The sequence below is a fragment of the Eubalaena glacialis genome, chromosome 4 (genome assembly GCF_028564815.1).
Source record: "Eubalaena glacialis isolate mEubGla1 chromosome 4, mEubGla1.1.hap2.+ XY, whole genome shotgun sequence".
NCBI classification, from domain to species: Eukaryota; Metazoa; Chordata; class Mammalia; order Artiodactyla; family Balaenidae; genus Eubalaena; species Eubalaena glacialis.
In genome coordinates, this window is record NC_083719.1 from 101,894,601 (window position 1) to 101,919,047 (window position 24,447).

The 24,447-nt window shown below is 33.2% G+C and overlaps 1 protein-coding gene across 1 annotated transcript in view; it reads left to right on the top strand.

The window, feature by feature from the left end:
- The window catches only part of SNX2 (sorting nexin 2), a 54,002-nt gene extending 40,184 nt beyond the window's left edge, over positions 1–13,818 (top strand). The window contains exons 8-15 of the mRNA XM_061188088.1: positions 567–642; positions 1,594–1,707; positions 1,964–2,057; positions 3,405–3,610; positions 10,018–10,161; positions 11,369–11,449; positions 11,576–11,647; positions 13,383–13,818. Coding sequence (XP_061044071.1) covers positions 567–642; positions 1,594–1,707; positions 1,964–2,057; positions 3,405–3,610; positions 10,018–10,161; positions 11,369–11,449; positions 11,576–11,647; positions 13,383–13,433 — 838 coding nt within the window. The 3' untranslated portion in view covers positions 13,434–13,818. The remainder of the gene's footprint in view (positions 1–566; positions 643–1,593; positions 1,708–1,963; positions 2,058–3,404; positions 3,611–10,017; positions 10,162–11,368; positions 11,450–11,575; positions 11,648–13,382) is intronic.
- The last annotated feature ends 10,629 nt before the right edge of the window (positions 13,819–24,447 follow it).

Below are 24,447 nucleotides of genomic sequence, written 5' to 3' on the forward strand. Positions count from 1 at the left end.
AACCTTAAAAATAAAAATATTGAAGAAAATTTAATCCTTGTCAAATAAGGACCAAAACTTACTTGATAATTAAAATCCGCTGCCAAGGAAAAAGAAATTGGTAGGCTGTTCTCCATTTTGGTAATGATGACAATTTAAAAAAAAAAAAAAGTTTGACTGGACTATATAGTAATATATATATTACTAGAATATATATAGTAATAACTGGAAACATACTGACCCACCAAAAGGTAGCGTTATTTGATAAACTTACCTATATACCCTTTTATAACTCTAATACTTCACAGTGAGAAGTTTGGTAAGTTATTTAACCTCTCCCCATTCCTACCCCCACCCCCTACCATGTCTCTTTTTACATAATTATGAATTTTCAAAAGATGAACAAAAAGCTTTTTAATCATTAAATTACTATAAGATTCTACATAATTAGGGTGAAGGCAAACTGATATGATAGGAGGCAAACAGAGGACATCTTTTTTTTTATTTTTTAATTTTTATTTTGTTGAAATAAGATTTAAAATCAGATGGTACTGATAAATAAAGGAGCATTTTATTCTTAAATCTAGGTATCTTCAAAGAACAGTAAAGCATCCGACTTTACTACAGGATCCTGATTTAAGGCAGTTCTTGGAAAGTTCAGAGGTATTATTTCTACTTTAAATTTTTATATGTAAATGTTCTCATTGATGATTATCAGTGTAATAATTTGTATAAGAATAGGTGTTCAGTAAACAGTTGCATTAATAGATGGAATAAGGCAAAGATTTTTTTTTTTGCTTAGTGCTTTAATTAGCTTTAATTACTTTAAATTACTAGCAAAATATCTTCTTTGCATTGATAATTGTAGGATGATCATTCCCTTTCTTGAAAAATTAAAACCAGATTTAAAAGAATGGCTTATTAATAGTCTAATTCTGAATGCCCTAAGTTGTTGCTTAGGCATTGTGTTGAAATAAGTTTATTCAGACCTCATTTTAGAGATTGTTGAATAATGTGTATTTGTGTGTCTACATTCTAATAGTCTTATTAAGGTTTTGAAGTGCAAATTTATGATTTGAAAGAGCTTTAATTATAACCATGCTGTTCTTTATATTTGGCACATTTTATCCTCTAATTGTTACTGTTTGAGATTTGTTTTTAAATTTACTTGAACCCCAGAATTTTTAAAAAATTCAAAATCACACAGTCCTAACTAAGCATAAGGAGATTTTTCTCAAGACTTTCTTCTTTTTTCCTTATAAACAGTTTATTTCTGCTGGCAAACAGGTGGCCAGTGTTAAAGTGCTTGGCAATTTCTTAATATATTTTGACAAACAGAGTGTTGTTCCATCTAAATGTAAACGTGCAGAAGAAAAACAAATGGAAAGTCTATTTTTTAAGTTTTCCTTTGAGAAGTAGTGTATTTGAGAAATTAGATCTCACTATTGAAATGTATGAGAGTGAAGAAAATACAACCTCCTTTTTTTCTTTTTTCTTTTTTCTTTTTTCTTTTTTGTTTTTCGGGGCTGTGTGTGGGGGCAGTCCCTTCTGTGGCCAGTTAAACCTCCAGGCTTTTAACCGGTTTGTTTGCCCTTATTTGTCATTCAATTCCAGCTGCCTCGAGCAGTTAATACACAGGCTCTGAGTGGAGCAGGAATATTGAGGATGGTGAACAAGGCTGCCGACGCTGTCAACAAAATGACAATCAAGATGAATGAATCGGATGCCGTAAGAGCTGATTTTTTGACTTGAATAATGAGATGAATTAATGAGCCCAACAATTGCATTTTAAAGCTGTACAAGTAGAAAATAGGATATTAATTTGCTTATTGAGTTTAGTTCTCAGCACATCAGTTGACCACCATGGTTATACATGGTTAATTTGTTGCTTTAAAACAAGGAATGTAGCTTGCTATTTATTGGTAACCTAATTTAAAGTGGTTTGTTCTGGCTAAATTAGCTCCATTTTTCATTTTTTTCTTAGTGGTTCGAAGAAAAGCAGCAGCAATTTGAAAATCTGGATCAGCAACTTAGGAAACTTCATGCCAGTGTTGAAGCCTTGGTCTGTCATAGAAAAGGTTTGTTTGTCTTGTTATTTATATGTTTAACGCTGTAAGTTAATTTAGATATTTTATTTAAATTTTATTAAAAATGAACATTTTAAAGTTATGAATATTTTAAAGAGGATGTTTTCTGTTTCAACTTTGTTATTTAATATTTTCTGTTTCATTTTATGTAACTTCTAGTTTAGAAGGAGAAAAATCTTGGACTTGTAAAAGTATATTTTGAATTTTGGATTAAAACTGAATGATTAACTCTTCGTTAAACATATTTAATGAATGAATGAAGATGTCTTATTGGTAACTCTTATATAATTAAAGAATGAAATTCAAAAAATGAATGATGAAATTTTTCTTTAAAATGTTAGTTTTGTACCTATATTTCCTAGAGAACTCTGGAGTATTTTCTTCATTTTTCAACCACCATATTTAAAAACCTGGAAGGGGGTGTTAAAAATTCATAGAAAATTTTAGTTGTAATTTTTTGATTCCATGGTGAGGTTTTTTGGTTTTATTTTTGAAGATTACATGGCTTTTACAATCATCTTTCTAAAACACTTAATAAGTAATTTAGTATGTGCCATTCCCAGCAATACATTGCAAAAAATAATTACAGAAAATCTACTGGTACATTTATTATTGAAAGTAACTTAAAACAGTTTTTGCTATTTGTATTCTTTCTCTTAGGGAACATTTTATGGTTCTTTAAGAGAACTTTACGTAATGCAGAGCAACAGAGCAATCCAAGCAATGTAATTGTTAGTCCTTGACATCTGTTTTTCTTTATTTGATGTATCTGAAATAATCACATTGAAAAATCTTTTCAAAAATTCTTAATATTTCACTATGCATTGTTGCACACAAAGAAGAAAAGAATAAGATTTATGTGAACTGCATGTACAGTTTTACTTTGCTTTCCTCCTGTGAGCTAAATAATATTCTTATCAAAAATTATAGACATTATTTTCAATAGTAAATGTTTAAAGGCCAAATAATGTAGTATAAATCAATTGTGAGTGTTCCCAGTGCTTTCCATATGAAAAATATATTTTTTGTCTTTTTTAGGACTAGACAGAGAAACAGTGAGCACTTTAGGGGAGAAGGGGAAGGGAGATTATTATATTATTAAACATAGTTCATCCCCTGGGAATATAGGCAGTGGTTCTTTTAAATTTTCAGTAGAGCTCTGAGCAGTTAACATTTATATGCCCAAGGCATTTTAATGACTGATTGTTGCATGTTAATTATTTTAAAATATTTGAGCAGTTTGTGAATAGATAAAATTTAGAGCGACAGTAAAAAAATCAATGCAATATTGAAAAATTTCACTAGTGAACACTAAAAGTGAATACTTTTTTATTTCAGAACTTTCAGCCAACACAGCTGCCTTTGCTAAAAGTGCTGCCATGTTAGGTAATTCTGAAGATCATACTGCACTGTCTAGAGCTTTGTCTCAGCTTGCAGAGGTTGAGGAGAAGATAGACCAGTTACATCAAGAACAAGCTTTTGCTGACTTTTATATGTTTTCAGAACTACTTAGTGACTACATTCGTCTTATTGCTGCAGTGAAAGTAAGCCTCATTTTGTAATCTTCCTTGAATTCTTCATACTTCAGTGTTTTGCTTATAAGAAGAATATGGTATCCTATTAGGCATGCATTTAAGTGTGTAAATTACATACTAGTAAGTATAAAATGGCTTCAAGATGATTATTTATAGCTTAATATTCTCCTCCCCTATGACTTAGACAGTACAATAGACAGAATTGATGTTTTTAAGAGATCTAAGGATGCCAAATAAAATAAAACCATTACACACTTACTTATATATTTATATATAGAAGTTTGCAGCTAACTGATAGCATTTGTTTACTCCTTCTAGCATAAGCTGAAACTACCCACTGGATTCTGTTATCATTAGTAAAGTTATAATAAGAAGCAGGAAAAAACCAGAACTGATTATTGCACAAATATGTTTAACGGTGGCTTTGGCATGAATTTGGACTGTAAGCAAACATTCTGTGTATATGTCACCAACTAATTATAGACGAGATGGGACTGGATTAGATAAAAAAATTGTGTTATCTAGTGGTAATGTTTAAGGATGAACAGTCTTAAGTTTCTGAATAGTTAAGAAAGTAATCCCATTAATGAATGAAAATTAGTATTTTATAGATAACTCCAATATTCAGATAATGAAACTGAACTGACTGTTATTTTATGTTACATGTTATGGAATATACTTTTTAAGATCTTATGGTGTCTTTGAATTACTGTTAGGAACATTAGTTCTCATGGAGAGTCGGGGGGAGCTGGAAGTTTACCTTGGATTCAAACATCTAGAAAGTTAAATTAGTATTTATAATCAGAACATTGATGCATTGCATATCATAGACAATTCTGTTCTCAGGCTAATGATGACAGTTATTACTAGAGGGTTCTTAGCATTTCAGAGTGGTACTTTCTTAGGTTTAGGTTTGTCTACATTACCAATTTTGTTTGTATTTATTCTTAGGTGTTACTCTTTTAGTTTTTATTGGAGTGTAGTTGATTTACAATGTTGTGTTAGTTTCAGGTGAACAGCAAAGTGAATCCGTTATACATATACTTATATCCACTCTTTTCTTTTTTAGATTCTTTTCCCATATAGGCCATTACAGAGTATTGATAGAGTTCCCTGTACTATACAGCAGGTTCTTACTACTTATCTATTTTATATATAGTAGTGTGTATATGTCAGTCCCAATCTCCCAGATTATCCCTCCACCTCCCTTATCCCCTGGTAACCATAAGTTTGTTTGCTACATCCATGACTCTACTGCTGTTTTGTAAATAAGTTCATTTGTACCCTTTTTTTTTAGATTCCACATATAAGCGATATCATATGATATTTGTCTTTCTGTGTCTGACTTACTTCACTCAGAATGACAATCTCTAGGTCCATCCATGTTGCTACAAATGGATTATTTTATGGCTGAGTAATATTCCATATCTTCTTTTTTATGGCTGAGTAATATTCTACATCTTCTTTATCTATTCCTCTGTTGATGGACATTTATGTTGTTAGATGTTACTCTTTATATTCCTGGTGGTTAGTTTTTCTTTTCACCTATTTAAATATATTAATATAGATAGTTATCAGTTCATTTTATATAGGCAACTTGTGATATACAGAAATTCAGTTTACGGATCATGGTTCCTGTTTCTCACCTGCTCTCACCTCATTCCAGAGCTCCCGCTAGCATGAGAGCTATTATTAAAAAGTATAACACCTGCAGAAAACCTGTGGGTTCAAAAAGGGACACTAGGCACTGTCTGTGAGAAGTAGTACCTGCTGAGAAGAGCTAACCTGGGACAAGGCTCCCTGACAGGGTTGGCCTCCCTGTGTGTTGGATGCTCATCCCTCAAAAACAGCTTTTCTCATACTGCCTCTACCTTCTTACTGTTTTTTTACATTCCATGAAATTACAGTTATATCAGTGTTTCCCGGAATGTTTTCTACATAACACTGACACCGAAAGATGTGCCACAGTCAGCTGAGTTTTGGAGATGATGTATGCAATATCCCTGTCTTGCAGATTCAGAGTGCATTTAAAAAGCTCAGGACTGTCTAGCAGTAAAAAAAGACATTTAACTTTATTTAATCCAGAGGCTTCAAAATTCATATGAACAGGAATTCTTTTCCACTTAATATATTTTTACACATATGCAACACACTTTGGGAAATACTGAATTAGTGATTCATTGACTAAAAGAAGAGTTAAAGAGCTATGGTCAAGTTATACCTTAAGATGAATTAAGCTCTTTCAGATTGATTTTCTACTGAAACCTAGCCCAGGTCAACTTCATAAAGGAGTTGAGAAATTATGGAGTAAGATGACAAGGCAATTTTTATGGTCTTTATTTGTTGTTTGTTTTTTATTTTAAACTAATTCATTTGTATTTGAAAAAATAATACATGCACAGAATAATTCTAACAACCCTAAAAGGTAAAATTTCTTTTTACTAAAACCTCTAGTTTCTCTTCCCTTGGTGAAATTCTGTTAGATGTCTTTACAGAATTAGCTGTGCACACTTATGAAGCTAATTTTCTCTTTGTTTTTCTTTCCTTCTTTCTTTCTGTGTTTCTTTTTCTCAACCCCCTTCTCCCTCCCTTCATCTCTTCCTTCCTTCTTCAAAAAGGCACATACTATATACACGATTCTTTGCCTGCTTTTTTTACCCACTCTATTTTAAGAAGGTCTCTTTATCAACTTACGTAAATATGTGTTGCATTCTTTTAAATGGTTGTATCATATTCCATCATTTAGTATATAGATGGACCTGGAATTATTTGATGAGTCCGATATTAAATATTAAGTATTTTGATAATAATTCTTTGGGCATAAAATTCCTAGAAGTAGAATTACTTGGCCAAAGGGTATATGAAGTTTAAATTTCAATAAACATTGCCATATTACTGTCTGAAGAGGTTATACCTCTTTATACTCCCACACCAATATATGTGTTGCTTCTTCTCCCACCCAATGATGGTTTTTTGTGTGTGTGTGTAAGTTTTAATTTCTTTAGTTATTGTGAATTTAAGCATTTTTACAAATGATAAGCCATTTGCATTTCTTTTTTCTATGAACTGTTTATGTTTATGCCCAGTTTTATTTTTTGTCTTACTGATTTCTAATACCTGTTTAATACTGTTCAATACTTAGCTCTTTGTTTTATCCGTATTGAGAGTACTTTTTAAAATGATGGTAATTTTGAAACTAGGAGTACTTTGGGAATTAGAATTTAGGGCCAAAGTGGGGGTACTGAGAACATGAGAAATTGGGGCCTTAAAGAAAGTGATGAAGTTCATCCACTCAGAATACTGCCCAGGCCTGGCCTTGTAGCCAGGGAACTCCTGTTTCCCTCTTTTGTACAGGCTCTGACATCTGGGACTCCATATTTTGGGTAATACAGTTAGTTAGCTCACGTGTATGAAGTGGTAAACTCGTTAGATGCATTTTCATGTATTGGCCTTCTGTGAGCCACTAGAGTGGGGTCAGGGATTGAGGGTAATAGCTTTCAGTGTTTTCAGCACTAGAATCTTCATAAGGAATTCTTACAGAGAATGCAAATTTATAAAATATATAAAATAATTTTTTTAAAAACCAGTAGATGGATTCCCCAAGGAGTTTAACATCTTCATCGTTTGGCTGTAAGTAATCAGCATCCTTTCAGGACTCCAGGAATCTAGGCAGCATACTTTCAGATTCACTGAATTAGAATATGGTATTAATTAAATTAAAATTGCAGCCTCAAATTTCCTGGTTGGCCAGGAAAACTGCTCCACAACTGCAACCTTGTCTAACCTAGACAGGCTTGCATACAATTGTGTACCATAAATTGGTGGGGGATGGGGGGTGTCTAAAGTGAATCACCAGTGTAAATGTATCCCTCTTGTAGAAGAAGCTGGTTGTACCAGAGTGGATTAGTATCTTGACATGCAGAGGCATACATTAAGTTATGATTTGATATTTTGGGATTGGCATATATACACTAATACATATAAAATAGATAACTAATGACAACCTGCTGTATAGCTCAGGGAACTCCACTTCGCTGTACAGTAGAAACTAACACAACATTGTAAAACAGCTATACCCAATGGGAAAAAAAAGAGATAGCGTTTTTAGAAGATCAGGTATGGTTCTGATTCTTTTTTTCTTTTATATTCTGGTGTTACAAGGGTAGGAAACCAAATGAAGAAAAAGTTAATTCTTATGGAGTTAAGATTAATTTTTTTATCTAAAATAATCTGACTTTAGTAACTTTGCCTTTACCATAGCTCCTATATCTGTACCACAGTGAACATGTGATTTCTGGAATATTATGAGATAATAAACCGGGCAGAGACCAAATTAGTTTACGTTGGTGTATCACTGAAAAGGCCAGTTGATATATACTAAGAACTTAAGCAAAATAGTGAAATTAAAGGGCATTTTGGTTCGCTGTTGCACTGTATTGGTACATATTTTAAATAATCAAATTGTACAGAGGAATTTATAAATGAAGAGCTGATATGACCATGTTCCTTTAAAGGAAAACTAGGCCTAAAGTCTTAAATTACTTTTAAAATTTGTGTATGTGTAGGGGGTGAGGCACAGGGATTGTTTATTTGTTTTAAATGATAGTGACTTTTTGAATGTATTTGTGTTAGATGTATTACTTTTGTGATTTTGGCCCAAATTAATTTGGCTGAAGCAAAATCAATTCATAATGAGAAATGTTTTAGGGAGAATGTAGTCTTTTAAATATAAGAAAAGCAAACAAAGAGAACAGTAAGACTCACTACTGAGAGAAGAGAAATTATATGAGATGACAAATCTAGTAAAATGGATTTAAATGCCTATAGAGTGCATTTAACTTACCAGTTTGCCTAGGATGTCTCTTGTCCTGGCTAATTAAAATGTGTACGGTCTTTAAGAACTCTGTGAATTTAGAGTTTTTAATATTATTGCCCACATTTTCAAAATATGCTGTATGCTGTAAATACAGTCCAATTATGGTTTTTTCCGATTACTTATTATTATTTGCACTTCCGGTAGAAATCTTAGAGTTAATCAACTACGTTTATATGTGTATGTTATCTAGAAATAATCCATAATAGTACTTACTAATTATTAAACATCCACTAGGTTAAGTCACCCTGCGTGCTATATACTTTTCATTTTATTTCTAGTCCATAAATCTAGATCTCATTTCACTCTTTTATATTTGGAAGAACTGTGGGTTATAGAAATTAAATGAATTTCCCCAAGATCATACAGTGACAAAACTAGTATTTGAATCCAAATTGGATTTGTTCCAAAGCCTACATTTTGAAAATACACTATCTACGTGCTTTCTTCTTCATCAGGTTCCTATAACAGCGTGTATTAATTTACTGTTTCTTGACCCAAAAGCTCTCTATTTGGAATAAATGAAAATAACTCTGTTTCACCCATGTTATTAATGCTTGCTTCATTTGTTCAATTAATAAATACTAAAAAAAATGAATATATCCCCAACATCAAGCTAGAAAAGGGATTATTGTTGTATTCCAGTCTGTCCATCAGTTTTTTTTTAATGAAATTTCTAATTACTGTCTTACCTTCATATTTCATTTCTTTCCTCCATTCACTTGCTCTTGCTCTTGCTCTACCAAACCGCTTGAAAGAAGTCATGGAGTTGGTTGAATTGTTCTGTTACGGTCTTTTTGTCTGTTTCTTCATTTAATTCTGCATACTAGATACATACATCCATTTGCGCTTTTTATCTTGTATAGGACTACCTCTCTCCCCGCCCCCCGCATTTTGTTATATCTTTACATTGTTTTGCCTGTTCTTTTATTTGCTATTGGTAATCTCTTCCACCACATTTTTACTTTACTTTCTGTTATCTTATGGCTTTTCACATTTCCTAATTTTTTGGCATATTTCCAACACTTAAATCTGCTTTTGATATTTTAGTAGGAAAACTTTCAATTGTAAATATGACACCAGCATTTTCCTATTAAATCTTTCTTCAAAGCTTAAAACTCTGTTAGAAATCTTATTATAAGCCACATTTTAAACTCTAAAGGTGGGACTTCCCTGGTGGTCCAGTGGTTAAGACTCTGCATTCCCAGTGCAGGGGGCATGGGTTTGATCCCCCTGGTCTGAGAACTAAGAAAAAGAAAAAAACCCCAAAGGCTAGTGAAATGGATTTTATATATAGTTTTGTTTTTTGTTTTTTTATTCTGAGCTCTTATATTTCATCCAATTACCGGGTTTTTGTTTTTAAGCAAATGAATATAGAACTCTGTTTTCTTTGATATTGGCATGTTTATTTTCAGTATCTCATTATATTAGAGTAGTATATAAGTACTTGGTTTTATTGTTTTTAGTACTATAGCACTTCTAGTATTTTGAAAGTATTTCAGTGTTAATTCCCAGTTAGTAATATTATGTCATTCACTTATAGGGTGTATTTGACCATCGAATGAAGTGCTGGCAGAAATGGGAAGACGCTCAAATTACTTTGCTCAAAAAACGTGAAACTGAAGCAAAAATGATGGTTGCTAACAAACCAGATAAAATACAGCAAGCTAAAAATGAAATAAGAGAGGTGATTAATACAAAATGCTCTATTTATCTCTTTACCCAAATTTTCCATGACTCATTCATATATGCATAATTTTTCATAAATTTTTTTCTGAACCATTCAACACTTAGCTATTTGTTCATAACTTACGAACTGTTTTATAATTACTTTAACATTTTGATCATCATTAAAATCTCCAGATCCCTTTGTTACTTTCACATACTTATGGAATGGATAAAGAAGCGTACAAGGAAAAGATTTAAATTAACCTTGAATTAATAATCACACATTTCTTTTGAGATGGTTAACTTGATTTCAGATAATTACTTATTTTGTGTCTAAAATTGGTTTTAGAGATAGACTTGTCCCACATGTAGCTGTCCAGGCGACATTATCCCCCATATATATGTATTATATATGGTATTTTAGTAAATTTGTATAAGTTTATTATAATTTATACACTTTTTTTGCCATGCTTCAATAAGGAAATTGAAGAGGTAGGACAACCTTTATATTACTTAAAGTAAATGTACCTGCTCTTTGAAGAGTATGTACCAGTGTTTTGGTTACATAGTGGGAAAATATCATTTCATTGCTTAAGTCTTCATTTATTTTATTTTAGCTGTTCCATTGGTCACTAATCACAACGTTTATTGTTTCTGTAGTGAATTTAATGTTTACCGATAGGTGTTCAGTAGACCGTAATTGCACATTTTTTTTTTAATCTGTACATTTCACCATTACAAAAATGTTTTTTAAATGTTTGTCATATAATTTTTCTAATTAATTATTTCCATGGGCATATAAATTGTGATGAACATGTATTCTTGAAATTAGCCAGTATTATTGATATATTTTGAAATAATTTAAAGGTATATAAAGAAATGAGAAAATTACACTCTAACACTGCTAAATTATTTGATAGTGAATTTTATACTCAAAATCTTTTCATCTAAATTAAGGTGTGGAGACTGTAGTTCATTAAGCACTAGAATATCCTAATCGTAAGTCTGACAGTAAAATATTAATGGAAATTAAGCTGGTGTGCATTTCCGCTACTGGAAAGTTACATACACGTTTGAATGATGCCAAACTGGGCTTTGCCAATATTGAACTTTCAGAATTTTTAGACACTGCATTATAAATCAAATGAGTGGTCATGACAGCTAGTTCTATAAATTTTTCCCAGACAAGATTAAAAAATTTGTATGTTTTTGTTTGTTTTTGTCAGTGGGAGGCAAAAGTGCAACAAGGAGAAAGAGATTTTGAACAGATCTCTAAAACAATTCGAAAAGAAGTGGGAAGATTTGAGGCAAGTATAATAATTTCACACTTTTCTTAACAACTTGGTCACATTTTGCCACAATATCATTGTAAAATCAAATTTGGTTTTGTACTAATGGACGTTTTATTTTTTCCATGTATTGTACTTTAACAGAAACAACGAGTGAAAGATTTTAAAACTGTTATTATCAAGTACTTAGAATCATTAGTACAAACACAACAACAGGTAAGGTAATTTTTTATAACTTACAAACTTCTTCTAGAATTTGTTTTTGATATGCTTTTTTATTTTAAAGATGATAATCAATGAAATGAGCTTTACTTGAGAAGTAATAAATGGAGTAGAGAAAACCAAAGACAGCAAAGGAAGAATGGTAGTAAAAATAATTGGAAATTCTCGGGTCCTTTTTGCCTCTACTGCTAACCTCTAGGAGAGAGATACTTTTCCCAGTTTTAGACTATGAGAAACACTCTGGACTACTTTTCCCTTTTTCTCAGTCTTCCCAGTTTTACTTCCCTATTGATCATAGCTGTTTGAGTACATTCTTGTAGTAAGTTCTTCTCTTCCATACCAGATAGAACTTAAACTAAAAAGTAAATTTTAAAGGTTTTTTTTAAAAATATTGTTTTGATTTTTCCTTTAGTTTGTGTGGGTTTGGTGTTGATTGTATACTGCAAGTGGCATTTGTCTCCTTAAATAGAGAAAACCATGGATTTTAATGTTATATTAAAGAAAAGTCTGTAACAAGATAATATCAGAGGTTTGTTCCTGTGTATTTTAATATAAATTCGAGTAATAGATCAAATTATTTAATATCTTGAATAGAAGGATTTCTTCCTCCAATTTTTTTTAAACTATATAATATCAATAGATTAAATTTTTAAATTAGGTGATAACATTATATCTTCAAATTATATTTGTTTTTTATTTTAAATACTTAGTTCATAAAGTCAGATTCTTTAAATATAAAAAGAAATCGGGGGCTTCCCTGGTGATGCAGTGGTTAAGAATCCGCCTGCCAATGCAGGGGGCATGGGTTTGAGCCCTGCTCCGGGAAGATCCCACACGCTGCGGAGCAACTGGGCCCATGCACCACAGCTGCTGAGCCTGCGCTCTAGAGCCCGCGAGCCACAGCTACTGAAGCCTGTGCACCTAGAGCCCGTGTTCTGCAACAAGAGAAGCCACGGCAATGAGAGGCCCACGCACCGCAACAAGGAGCGGCCCCACTCGCTGCAACTGGAGAGGGCCCGCGCGCAGAGCAAAGACCCAACGCAGCCAAAAATAAAATAAATTTTAAAAAAAATAAATTTTAAATAAATGAAGCAACTATCTGTAAAAAAAAAAAAAAAAAAGGTTATATAAGCTTGTTTTTAAAGGAATTGTTTTAAACTTAATGTTAGTTTATATGTCAGTCTATTCTGTTCTCTGGACTCTGGACTATCCAGGAAAGACTGGCAGCTAATTCCTTCCAGTCTCTTTTCCCATTCTTGCTTGGATATTTTCTTTTCTTCCTCCTTTTCTCATTCTTTTTGGCTAGCAATAACATAAAATGTGAATATCCTCTGAATTAGGAGATGTTATCACTTTATATTGGAAAAGCTCATTGCAGTTTTATTATTTAAGGTAATCTTATTTAACTTACACTAACAAACTGTTTCTGTATATACAATTCATAAATTAAAGAAATCTTAAGTTTTTTGGTATTTAAAAATTTTTTTTCTTACATCAAAAACTAAAATTACCCAGGAGTAATTAATATTTTTAAATAATTTATATATGAATTATATTGACAGACTTAATATAAGGGAATTTAGATGATCCCTTTAAGAACCAGACTTTAGTAAATGTTAATCATTGTTAGTTATTTGTATAGATTTTTTTTTAAATGCTTCACAGGATATATTATATAAACGACAAAAAGATTATGAGAATGTCTTTTATTTTTTGTTATCATCCACAGCTGATAAAATACTGGGAGGCATTTCTACCTGAGGCCAAAGCCATTGCCTAGCAAGAAGATTATTCCTGTTAAGAAGATCTTGGATGCTTGTTCCAGTTATGCAGAATTCCATAGTGAAATCATCTAAAACCATCTAAATAAACCACTATATATTTTATGAATTACATGTGGTTTTTTATAAGTATATATTCTGACATTTTATTACAAGCTGCATGTCCTGACCCTCTTTGCATTAAGTGGACTGTGGCATGACGTTCTGCAATACTTTGCTGAATTGAACACTACTGTGTCTTAAATACTTGCACTAAAAAGTGCACTGCAAGGCCAGAAAATTTTACAATACTTTTTTCTTCACAATATGTTCTGTAGTGTGTTCGCCCTCTTTATGAAGTGAATTATCAGTGCATTGATTAATGTTCACTTATACATTCCTGTACGGAAATGATGATTTTGTCATTACAGTAATAAAATGATATTTCTTCTGAAGTATTAGTAACAGATTATTTGGGTATGTAAACATATTAGGGATCTTTTAAAAGCATTTTAATAGGAAGAAACTTTTTCTTTTAGATGTATATAGGTGATGCTATGATGACTAATTTTTTTAATTCACAGAAAAAACAGCTCTTTCATTATTAAATGACTCAATGAAGGTTAATTAAGTTTTTTTATCTCTTGGTTCAACTTTGGGGAATGCTCTTGTCTTGAGTAAGGGAGTAAATAATTGTCTTTGCTTGTTTTTATCCATTCCTATTATAAGTGCCCAACTTAAGAATTAGAAAAAAATAGATGTTTCTGTTATAGGTCCTGTGGATTTTGCTCATCTTCTATTATCTTCAAAGTCCAAGACTTTGCATATATTTAATTTATTCCTTGCCTTTCCTTTGTTTTTCGTTTTAAACTAAAAGTAGATCATCTGTGGTCATCATTGACAAAGAATAGTGCCATGCTAAAATACCCTGTGATTTGATGAATAACCAAGGGTAGTTCAAAGGAAATTTGAAGTAAAATGAAATTTGTCTTTGGCAGCCATCTCACCTATTTCTGTATCCTGTTTAGATGGCAATTATATAACCCTTAATGTTGATGAAAGTTTAATTTGTAACTGGCATCAGAGTTATTTTCATTTTTTAAAAAGTATTCTTAAAGATGCCCCTCTTCTCAGGCTTAACAACTGTATCTCCCTTCCAGAAGAGTAGGATGTTGTATGTGTAACTGAGTCCTTTCTAGCAGCGCACTGGATACAATTAATATATCAGGGTATGTTTGCTTCCACTTATTTTAGTTGAAATTTTAGGCCTACTGTAGGTGTTGTTCATGTTTATGATCCTGGAACCCAGAAGAATGCCTGATACATAATAGGGAATAATAAAGACTTGATGAATTGAACAGGAAAAAAAAAAATCCTGGGTGATGCAAAATAATGTTTGCTGTCTTAAGAAGAAGGAGAAATTGAAGCAGAAATAGTATAGTCTTCTGTTGTTGCTTCTCTTGGAGGTAACTTAGATACGTTTAAGAAATGAGTAATTCCTATTAATATGTATCAGATCCTATCTTGTTGTCCTGTTAATACTGAGCAAAGTATAGGCTTACTGGGAACAGTTTCACTACAATGATGACCTAGTATTAGGTACATAGGTTACGTTTACACATAGGATAATAACTTATTCAAGCCCAAATTGTCCATTCTGCTGTGGTACATGTGTAATAACATTCAGTACCTCCAAATAAAATAATAAATATTGTCAGACTTGATCAAGCTGAAGAGAGTAACAGACCTGAATCCATTCCAGATTTCATTCCCCTTAACAACCTTTACTAAAAGATAAAGAGCCTGTTGGAAATTTCAAGTAAATTATATGAACTTCTGATACCTATGAACATTTTAACAGGATTTACTTTCTTCAACACTACACCTATCTCCCCCCATTAATTTTCACATCTCTTATTCATCTTACTAAAATACTTTCATTCTAAATAAATAGAACAACAAGAGCATTAATAGTGCTGATAACATAGTCTTTTAGTTACAAAGGTCTGAATTTTAATTTTTTTTTTTCTTTAACCAGATAGAAGTTAAAGAAGGACTAAGGCAGCATAGTACAGTGGAACAAGCTGAACTTGGAGTCAACATAGTTGTGTTCAGTCTTTTATCACTCAGTAGCTGTGTGACACATCTATAAAACAAGAGTATAAAACTGATTCCTGAAGTGCCTTTCTACTTTAAAATATGTTGTTTAAAATATCAAACTTCAGTATAAATATTATTCTATTAGAGAATCAAATCCTAATCAAAACCACCTTCTATTAATAAAGTAAAGCAAGGCTAAAGCAAAATAAATGTGTGTAAAAATATGATTTCTAAAATGTAAAATAAGTTTTTTTATTGTATTTTTTGTTGAGGTATTTTCAACTATCCATCTTGTTTTATACATATATATATTTATACTAGTGTCAAATCAAAGTACCCTTGTTTCATTGTTGCTATTCTTTAAGCCTTTTTATTTTATTATTCAGATATAGCAAAGTTTTACAAATTCCCTGTACAAATTGTTTCATAAGTGGTTTTTAAATATAAGATAAATAAACCTCTTAATAAATCAGGTTTCTTTAAAGGAAGGACATCAGATGAGTAAAGAAGGAAGATGATTATATCCCTTTAAAAAATACTTTTTGATGTCTAAGGGAATTATAAAGACTCATTTTTTTTTTCCTAAAGCATGTGACTAGTTATAAAGCTAAATGTCTACTTCACTTTCTTGTTATGGCTCCCTGCATGGGTAGTCATGTGATTAACAAGAGTCAGAACTATATAGGATGAGCAAAAGTCATCCTGTTTTAAAGGAAGGAAGGTCGCTGGTAGGAGAGAAGATAACAGCTGCGAAAAAGGAAGTGCAGTCACTAGCTTGAGATCTTTGGTTGCATTTCCACATCCACTAGCAGGAAATGTGTATGTTACAGTATCTCTCTTTGTGATGTAGTCTCTTTCAAAGTATTGAAAAAAAGAATAGAATCACCATCACTTTCCTTATCCAAAATCCGGAATCAAATAAGTTTCATTTCTAATCCTCATAGTGAAGGATATGGTTTCAAGTAATAATGAAGGTAAATGGTTGGCCAGACACAGAAACAGCAAGAAGAGGGGAATTAAAAGAGCAGTATTAAAATTGTTGCTTACTCTGCCTTTGTAATCAAGGCCATGAAGAGATGTCATGGTGATCTGTGGATGTGGTCCTTAGAGTTTAGACCAATAGAAATATAATGTGAGCCACATACATAATTTTAAATTTTTCTGTAGCCAGATTTTAAAGAATAAAACAGGTAAAATTAATTTTAATTTTTAACCCAGTAGCTCCAAAATATTTTAACATGTAACCCAATATATTAAAAATTACTGTGATATTTTACAGTCTTTTTCATACTAAGTCTTCAATATCCAGTGTGTATTTTACACTTTCATCATATATGTGTTCAGACTAGCCACATTTTAAGTGATCAGTTGTCACATGTGGCTAGTGGCTATGATTCTGGACAGTGCAGATGTAGACAATGCCGTGGAACTGGAAATGGGGAGTGAATCCAACAGCTGTTTGTTATTTACCATCCCAAATCCAGTGAAGAGTTCAAAACTAAATAAAAGGGACTAGTAGGTGTTGCTCTCAAAAGCAAGTACAATTCAGGTGCAAGACTTTATAGCACAGTGCTCTGCAAGCAGTGGTCACTCAGTATCTACTGTCAACAAGTGGTAGCACTTTATTGCCTGATGGAAACAGAGAGACTATATAGTACAACTTCCTTATTTTACAGATAAGCAAATTCAGAGCTTAAGTCGTTATGATTTAACTGATTTTTCCTCTTAAATCTGTTAATTGTCTGTGAACATTCTTCCTTGAAAATGTATGATAAACTTTTTGAGATTCCTCTTCTAATCATTAACATAGAATTCTAGGAAGTCCTTTGGTATACAGAGAATTGATTTCTTCAAACTGTTACTTCAGAAGTGGCTAAGAATAGAAGATTATACAAAACAGGAAAGTTGTGGCTTGCTCTCTAATCTTTTAATGCACGTGAAGAAATTAAAAATCCTCATCTTCCTTTCTCTTGTCACATAGTCTTTTTTTAATTCTCAAAAAATTGAATATTTTTAAGTATTTTTCTTAATTAACTGGGTCAAATGGAAACTTTGTAATTAAGGACAATTAAGGTGAAGCTGCCCCCATGTTAATAAACAGAAAACTATTTTTTTAAGACCAGTTAATGGGATAAACTGCTTTAAGGGACTACTTTGAGAAAAAAAAGTTCTATTTTAAATTTATATATATGTAACTGTTTAATAAACTAAAATCAGACAAAGTTTAACAAAACTGAACAATAAATTGCTACCTTATTGCTTCCATAGTCAAGTCTCGAGTTATCTTGATTTTAACCCGTATTTATTTCCTAGATCTTTATTTCAACTGTTCTCACTATATGAGTGTATAAGTGTGTGTGGATTTATGTGTGTACATAAACGTGCATGTGCATGCATGACAGGAGGCTTTTTAACCAACCTTAGTTTCTAAATTTCAGTTAAAAATGTTTCTCAGCCTCTTGTAACTGAGACAAAGCAAAATGCTTATGTTTTCAGTTACATTGCTTAGGTGTCATTTTTTTGCCAAGACCAACTTGAGTTGATTATGTTTCTGAAATCTATTCCCTTCTCATTTCTACTTTGTCTCTCCACAAGATCTTGTGATCGTGATAAAGTCCAAATTATCCAGAATCTGGTTTCAAACCACTTTTCCTGTCTTGATCCTACCCCCTTGCCTTCACCCACCCTTGGCTCTAATCCAATGATGCCCCTGTCTTGTGAGCATGCTCCGTCCTTTTCTGGCTCAATGCTGTTACCTTGTCTGAGTTATCTTTCTCCCCTTTGCCAGCAATTGTTTAAATCCTATCCAGTCTTTAAAGTCCACATCTTCCATATGTCCTTTTTAGTCTCCTAACTAGAAGGAAGCAAGGAACCTCTGGGTTTCTCAGCTGGACTCTAGTACTTTGCACCTTTCAGATTGGGCTTGCCAATGTCTACCTTGCATTATAGCTGTCTTTCTGCTTTGAGGAGTCCGTATGCTTCTTGAGGAGTGACTATGCCCTTGTTACTTCTTGTAAAACCTAGTAGGGTACAGCCAAGAGAGTGTAATGGGGTGATTAAAAATACACTTACGCATCTAGCCTGACAGTTTGAACCCTGGCTCAAGAATCTACATCATTGACTTTGAGCAAGTTATTTTTCTCTAAAACTTAGTTTCCTTATTTGTAAAATGGAAAGTAATAATAGTACCGTTCAGGTGCTCCTTCAGGGGATTAAGCTGATTGATGTGAATTTCTCAGCAATAGCATGTGCTTAATAAATATTAGCTATTATGCATCCAGTAAGTGTTTACTGAATACTTAATCTCAGTCTGAACAAAGTACCTGCATTTTGATTATTTTACCAGTCTTTATGGCTTCTTCAAAACAATGGGTGTATATTTGACTAGGGTCTAGATGGGCTTACCAGAAGGGTTCCTTCTAAGACCAGTCTGCCCCTGAGATCTGCTCTTAGAGCCCTGAGGCTGAGGATCAGAGGTGAAGGGGAAGAATGCTTGCAGTCAAAATCCGTTTTTATTCAGCCAGCAAAAGTTTAGAACTACCCCCCACTACAAAGACACTCTAGTTAAATGAGCCTTGTCAGGAAACTAGAGACCTTTAAAGAAGCTTGGGGACAAAGGAAAGAAGGGTGAGATAGAAATGTAGCAATTGCTTAGGGAAAGAAGTTTGTTTCCACACACAAACACATGTAAGAACCTTGAATATGCTGCAGACTAAGGAAAGTAGTAATCAATGAAGAAAAAACATGGAGAATAAAAAGATCATGACAGCAATTGATGGAACAGCAATCATACAGCCAACTGATGGTGAGGGCCTGACACTGCAGTGGAAGTAGGAAAAGATACTTTAGGGAGATGGAAATAAGAATGGACAAGCGTCACTCATTCGTTCATTCACTCATTCGTAAATATTTGTTCAGTCTCAACTGTGTCAGGCACTGAAGCAATGGATTGGGTATCAGGAAAGAACAAGAAAGTTGTCTAGGATAATGCCCTGACTTCTGTCTTTGATGACTTAGGATACTGCTGCTTTGATTAACTGAGATAGTATAGGAGGTATAGATTTGTGGAAAGATACACAGGCATGTTGTAGTTTTAATTGAAGTATAGATTTACAATGTTGTGTTAGTTTCTGCTGTACAGCAAAGTGATTCAGTTATAGTCTTTTGTATTCTTTTCCATTATGGTTTATCACAGGATATTGAATATAGTTCCTTGTGCTATACAGTAGGACCTTGCTGTTTATCAGTTCTGTATGTAATAGTTTGCATCTGCTAATCCCAACCTCCCCCCATGTTTTTGATGTACCTTTGGACATTCAAGATGAAAATGTATGAAAACATAGGCAGGACTAGGTATTGCACCATCAACTTAGAAATGTGAACATGCTCGATCCCTTAAAACCATGATTGTTAATGAATGCCTTCTCAGAGAACAAATAGAATGTGATCAGCCCACTGAGGACAAAATTCCACATACAACTAACATCTAAGGGAAGAATGGAAGTGAAGAAGTCAAGTAGATGGAAAGAGCCTCAGGAAAAAGTATGGATGTTTCTTCCTCCGAACAAAAAGGAAGGGAAAGAAGGATATATTTGGAAATAATGCCTGAATGCTTTTATTTTCTTGGTGAAATAGGAAATTAAGCCATCATCTGGGAATGATATCAGCAAAAAAGCCAAAGAAGATTGGAGGCCGAAGAAAAATGGTAGATGTTTAGAAAACAAATCAAGAAGGGTAAGAGGGCTGTGGATGAGTACTGACTTTCAAATAAGTTTGGAAATCATGAATTTAAAATGAAGCCAAGGGACTTCCCTGGTGGTCCAGGGGGTAAGACTCTGCGCTCCCAGTGCAGGGGGTCCAGGTTCAATCCTTGGTTGGGGAACTAGATCCCACATGCTGCAACTAAGAGTCCACATGCCACAACTAAGAAGTCTGCATGCCGCAACTAAAGATCCCATGTGCTGTAACTAAGACTTGGTGCAGCCAAAAATAAATATTTTAAATAATAAATAAAATGAAGCCAACCAAGGGACTTCCATGGTGGTCCAGTGGTTAAGACTCCATGCTCCCAATGCAGGGGGCCCGGGTTCGATCCCTGATCAGGGAACTAGATCCCACATGCCACAACTAAAAAAGATCCCACATGCGGCAATGAAGATCTTGCATGCCACAACTAAGACCCAGCACAGCCAAATAAATAAATATTTTAAAATAAAATGAAGCCAACCAAAGAAAGTATCCATTTTTTTCAGCCGTGAAAAAGCAGGACTTAAAACAGATTGTTGGATTCATTCAAGATTAGAGATTGTTGGTGTGTGTGAGAAAAGTCAAGGGGGAAGGGATTTTGAAATAAGAATTTAAATGACTAAAAAGAGAGATGAAGGCAAATGAGGTGACAGGCACAAATTGGGGAATGTAGATGTGGTGAGGTGAAAGAATCGTTTTTCTGGTAATGAGGAAATAAGAATGAAGAAAGTGGTCAAAGGAGGAAACCTAAGTTTCAGAAATGACATTAATATTTAGTGTATTGCCACTTTTTTAAAAGAATAACTTCAATATGACAAACAACTGCGTAGAGCTCTTTAGTAGTGCGATGAAGCTAATTTCTGTGGATTCCTTGAATTTACTTTTTGATTTGCTAAAGTATTGAAAGCTTTTTGTATATCAGCAGATAAAAATAGACTTTAATCTTCTGATTTTTAGATTAATGTTTATCTCATCAAATCACTACATGGACATAGTCTGAAAACTAAACTAGCATCGGAAAGGCTAATTAACAAACTACAGTGTTTCTGTGCCCCACAAACTGCAATTTCCCCAGTCCTTTTCCTCAAAGGTAACCTCTTTCTACTCTTAGCTGTTTCTTCTGCCATTTAAATACATCACATTTCTAAGTAAAATACATATCCTCCTATCGTTTGAATCACCAATTTTAGACATCATCCACTTATCTTTTTCATGGGAAATGAGAGTTTATTTCTCTTAGTCTGCCATCCGTCTGCTTCATACACTCATCTCCCACTTCCAATGCAGTTAAAATTTTTTGTTAAATCAGTATTCAACATTTGCATTTTTATGCCTTTACAAATATTGTTCACTGCTGAGAGTGATAGTATATTTAATCGTGATTTTCTTCCTTTTTTAAAAATAAACTATTTTTAGAACAATATTAAATTTACAGAAAAATTGTGAAGGTAGCATATACAGAGTTACCATATACTCTATACCTGGTTTCCCTTATTATTAACATATTAGTGTAGTACATTTGTTATAATTAATGAACCAATATGGATACATTGTTATTAGCTAGAGTCCATAGTTAATTCAGATTTCCTTTGTTTTTGCCTAATGTCCTTTTTCTCTTCCAAGATTCCATCCAAGAGACCACATTACATTTAGTTGTCATATCTCCTTCTACTCTTCTTGGTTGTAACAGTTTCTCAGAGTTTCCTTTTTTTCAATGACTTTCCTATTTTTTTTCCCTGAGGTAGAACATGCCTTGATTTTTTTCATTTGGTTGGTGCTTTTTTTTTTTTTTAATCTGTTGCTAATTTTTTCCATGTCTTCCTACAGTCTCATAGTACATTTCCCACAAGATCACTCAGATCAGGTAATTTAACCATTCCAATTGCTTTCCTTAGGGATCTCTCTACTGAGGACTTCTGTTTTCTCTGAACTGGTGCTCTCTGGGCCTGTTGTGTCTCTGGATTTGCCTTGCTCTCAACTGTGGAATTGACTTTACATTTCTCCTGGGATCCATTCCCTATATCCTGGGATTCATGCCTTCCTCCTTCTTGGTTTATTCTCTTGTGTTGGAATAGTATATTCTCCAGGAGTTTCGTAGGTTAAAAAGAAGATACGGCAGAAAGCATTGTGAAAGTAGCACTCAGAATGTCTGCCTCTTGAGTCAGGTTGCTCCGGTCTGGACTGGTTACCTTTTTATGCCTGTTGCACAGACAATCCTGAAGATTCCCTTTGCTTCTCCCCTGGGTTGTATTTCCTGTTCTGTATACCCCACATTTTCCTCCTTCTTGATTTATTCTTTCATTTTGGTAGATATACAGAGTAGATTCCTGAAAATGATGCATAGAAACTATACTCGAGACTTAATTTTCCTTAATCCTTGATAGATAATTTAACACATTTTATGTTAGAAATCATTTTCTCTAGAATTTTGAAGACATTGCTCCATTGTCTTGTACCTTCCAGTGTTGCTGTTGAGAATTCCAAAGCCATTCTGTTTTCTGATCTTTTGTATATGAATTGTCCCCTCACCGCCACCCCTTTCCAGAATATAGGATCTCTTTTATCTCCAGTGTTCTAAATCTCCTACGGATTTGCTATAGTATATATCTGTTTTCATCCTGTGTGGGTGCTTTCAATCTGCAAACATGATATTAAGTTCTGGACGTTTTCTTGAGTTATTTCACTCATGATTTCCTCCCTTCTATATTCTCTCTTCTCATTCTGGAAGACTCATTATTTGGATATTGGATGTCCTTGACTAATGATGTTATTTTTCTTTCTTATTTTGCATCTCTTATTTTGTTCTACTCTCTGAACTTTGTTCTACTCTCTGAGTGTACTCTTATTTTCTGATTGTTCCTATTTTTAAGTAGCTTCCTGTTCTTGTTTCATAAATGCAATGTCTTCCTGTATCTCTCTGAGGATATTAGTGATAGTTTACTTTTTTAAAGTTTTTTACACCATGTTTCTGTTTCCTCAAAATTATTTTTCTATTTTTATCTCTCTCCCATGTTAGATGCTTTCCTCAGCTATTTGTTAATCCTTGGATATCTTCTCAAGGTTAGCACTGGGAACTGAAAGCTGACTGGAAGCTCTGTCAAACTAAAAAAAAAGCTTTTCCAGCTTTATTGAGGTCTAATTGACAAAAATTGTACACAATAAAGGTGAATGTGATGGTTTCATATAAATATACATTGTGAAATGATCACCACAATCAAACTAATTAGCATTTATTACCTCACATAGTTACCTTTTTTTTTTCATCTCCACATCCCCATCCCCTCTGGTAACCATGAGTTTGTCCTCTGTACCTGTGAGTCTTTTATTGTATTGTTATGTTTGTTCATTTGTTTTCTTTATTAGATTCCACATATAAATGATATCATACAGTGTTTGTCTTTCTCTGTCTTACTTATTTCACTTAGCATAATGCCCACCAGGGTCATACATGTTGTCACAAATGTCAAGATTTCATTCTTTTTTATGGCTATTATTGCATCATATGTATGTACATGTATATGTATACATATATACACACACACATATATATATACATATATGACATCTTTATTCATTAATCTATTGATAGACACTTAGGTTGCTTCCATATCTTGACTATTGTAATAATGCTACAATGAACATAGGGATGCATGTATCTTTTCAACTTAGTGGGGTTTTTAAAATTTTTCTTCAGATATATACCCAGATGTGGGATTGCTGGGTCATATGGCAGTTCTATTTTTCATTTTTTAAGGAAGCTCCATACTGTTTTCCATAGTGGCTGTATCAATTTACATTCCCACCAACAGTGCAAGAGGGTTCCCTTTTCTCCACACCCTCTCCAGCATTTATTGTTTGTAGATTTTTTGATGATGGCCATTCTGACTGGTGTGAGGTGATACCTCATTGTAGTTTTGATTTGCATTTCTCTAATGATTAGTGATGCTGAGCATCCTTTCATGTGTTTGTTGGCAATCTGTGTATCTTCTTTGGAGAAATGTCTGTTTAGGTCTTCTGCCCATTTTGGAACTTTTTTGATATTGAGCTGCATGAGCTGCTTGTCTATTTTGGAGATTAATCTTTTGTCAGTTGCTTCATTTGCAAATGTTTTCTCCCATTCTGAGGGTTGTCTTTTCATCTTGTTTATGGTTTCCTTTGCTGTGCAAAAGCTTTTAAGTTTCATTAGGT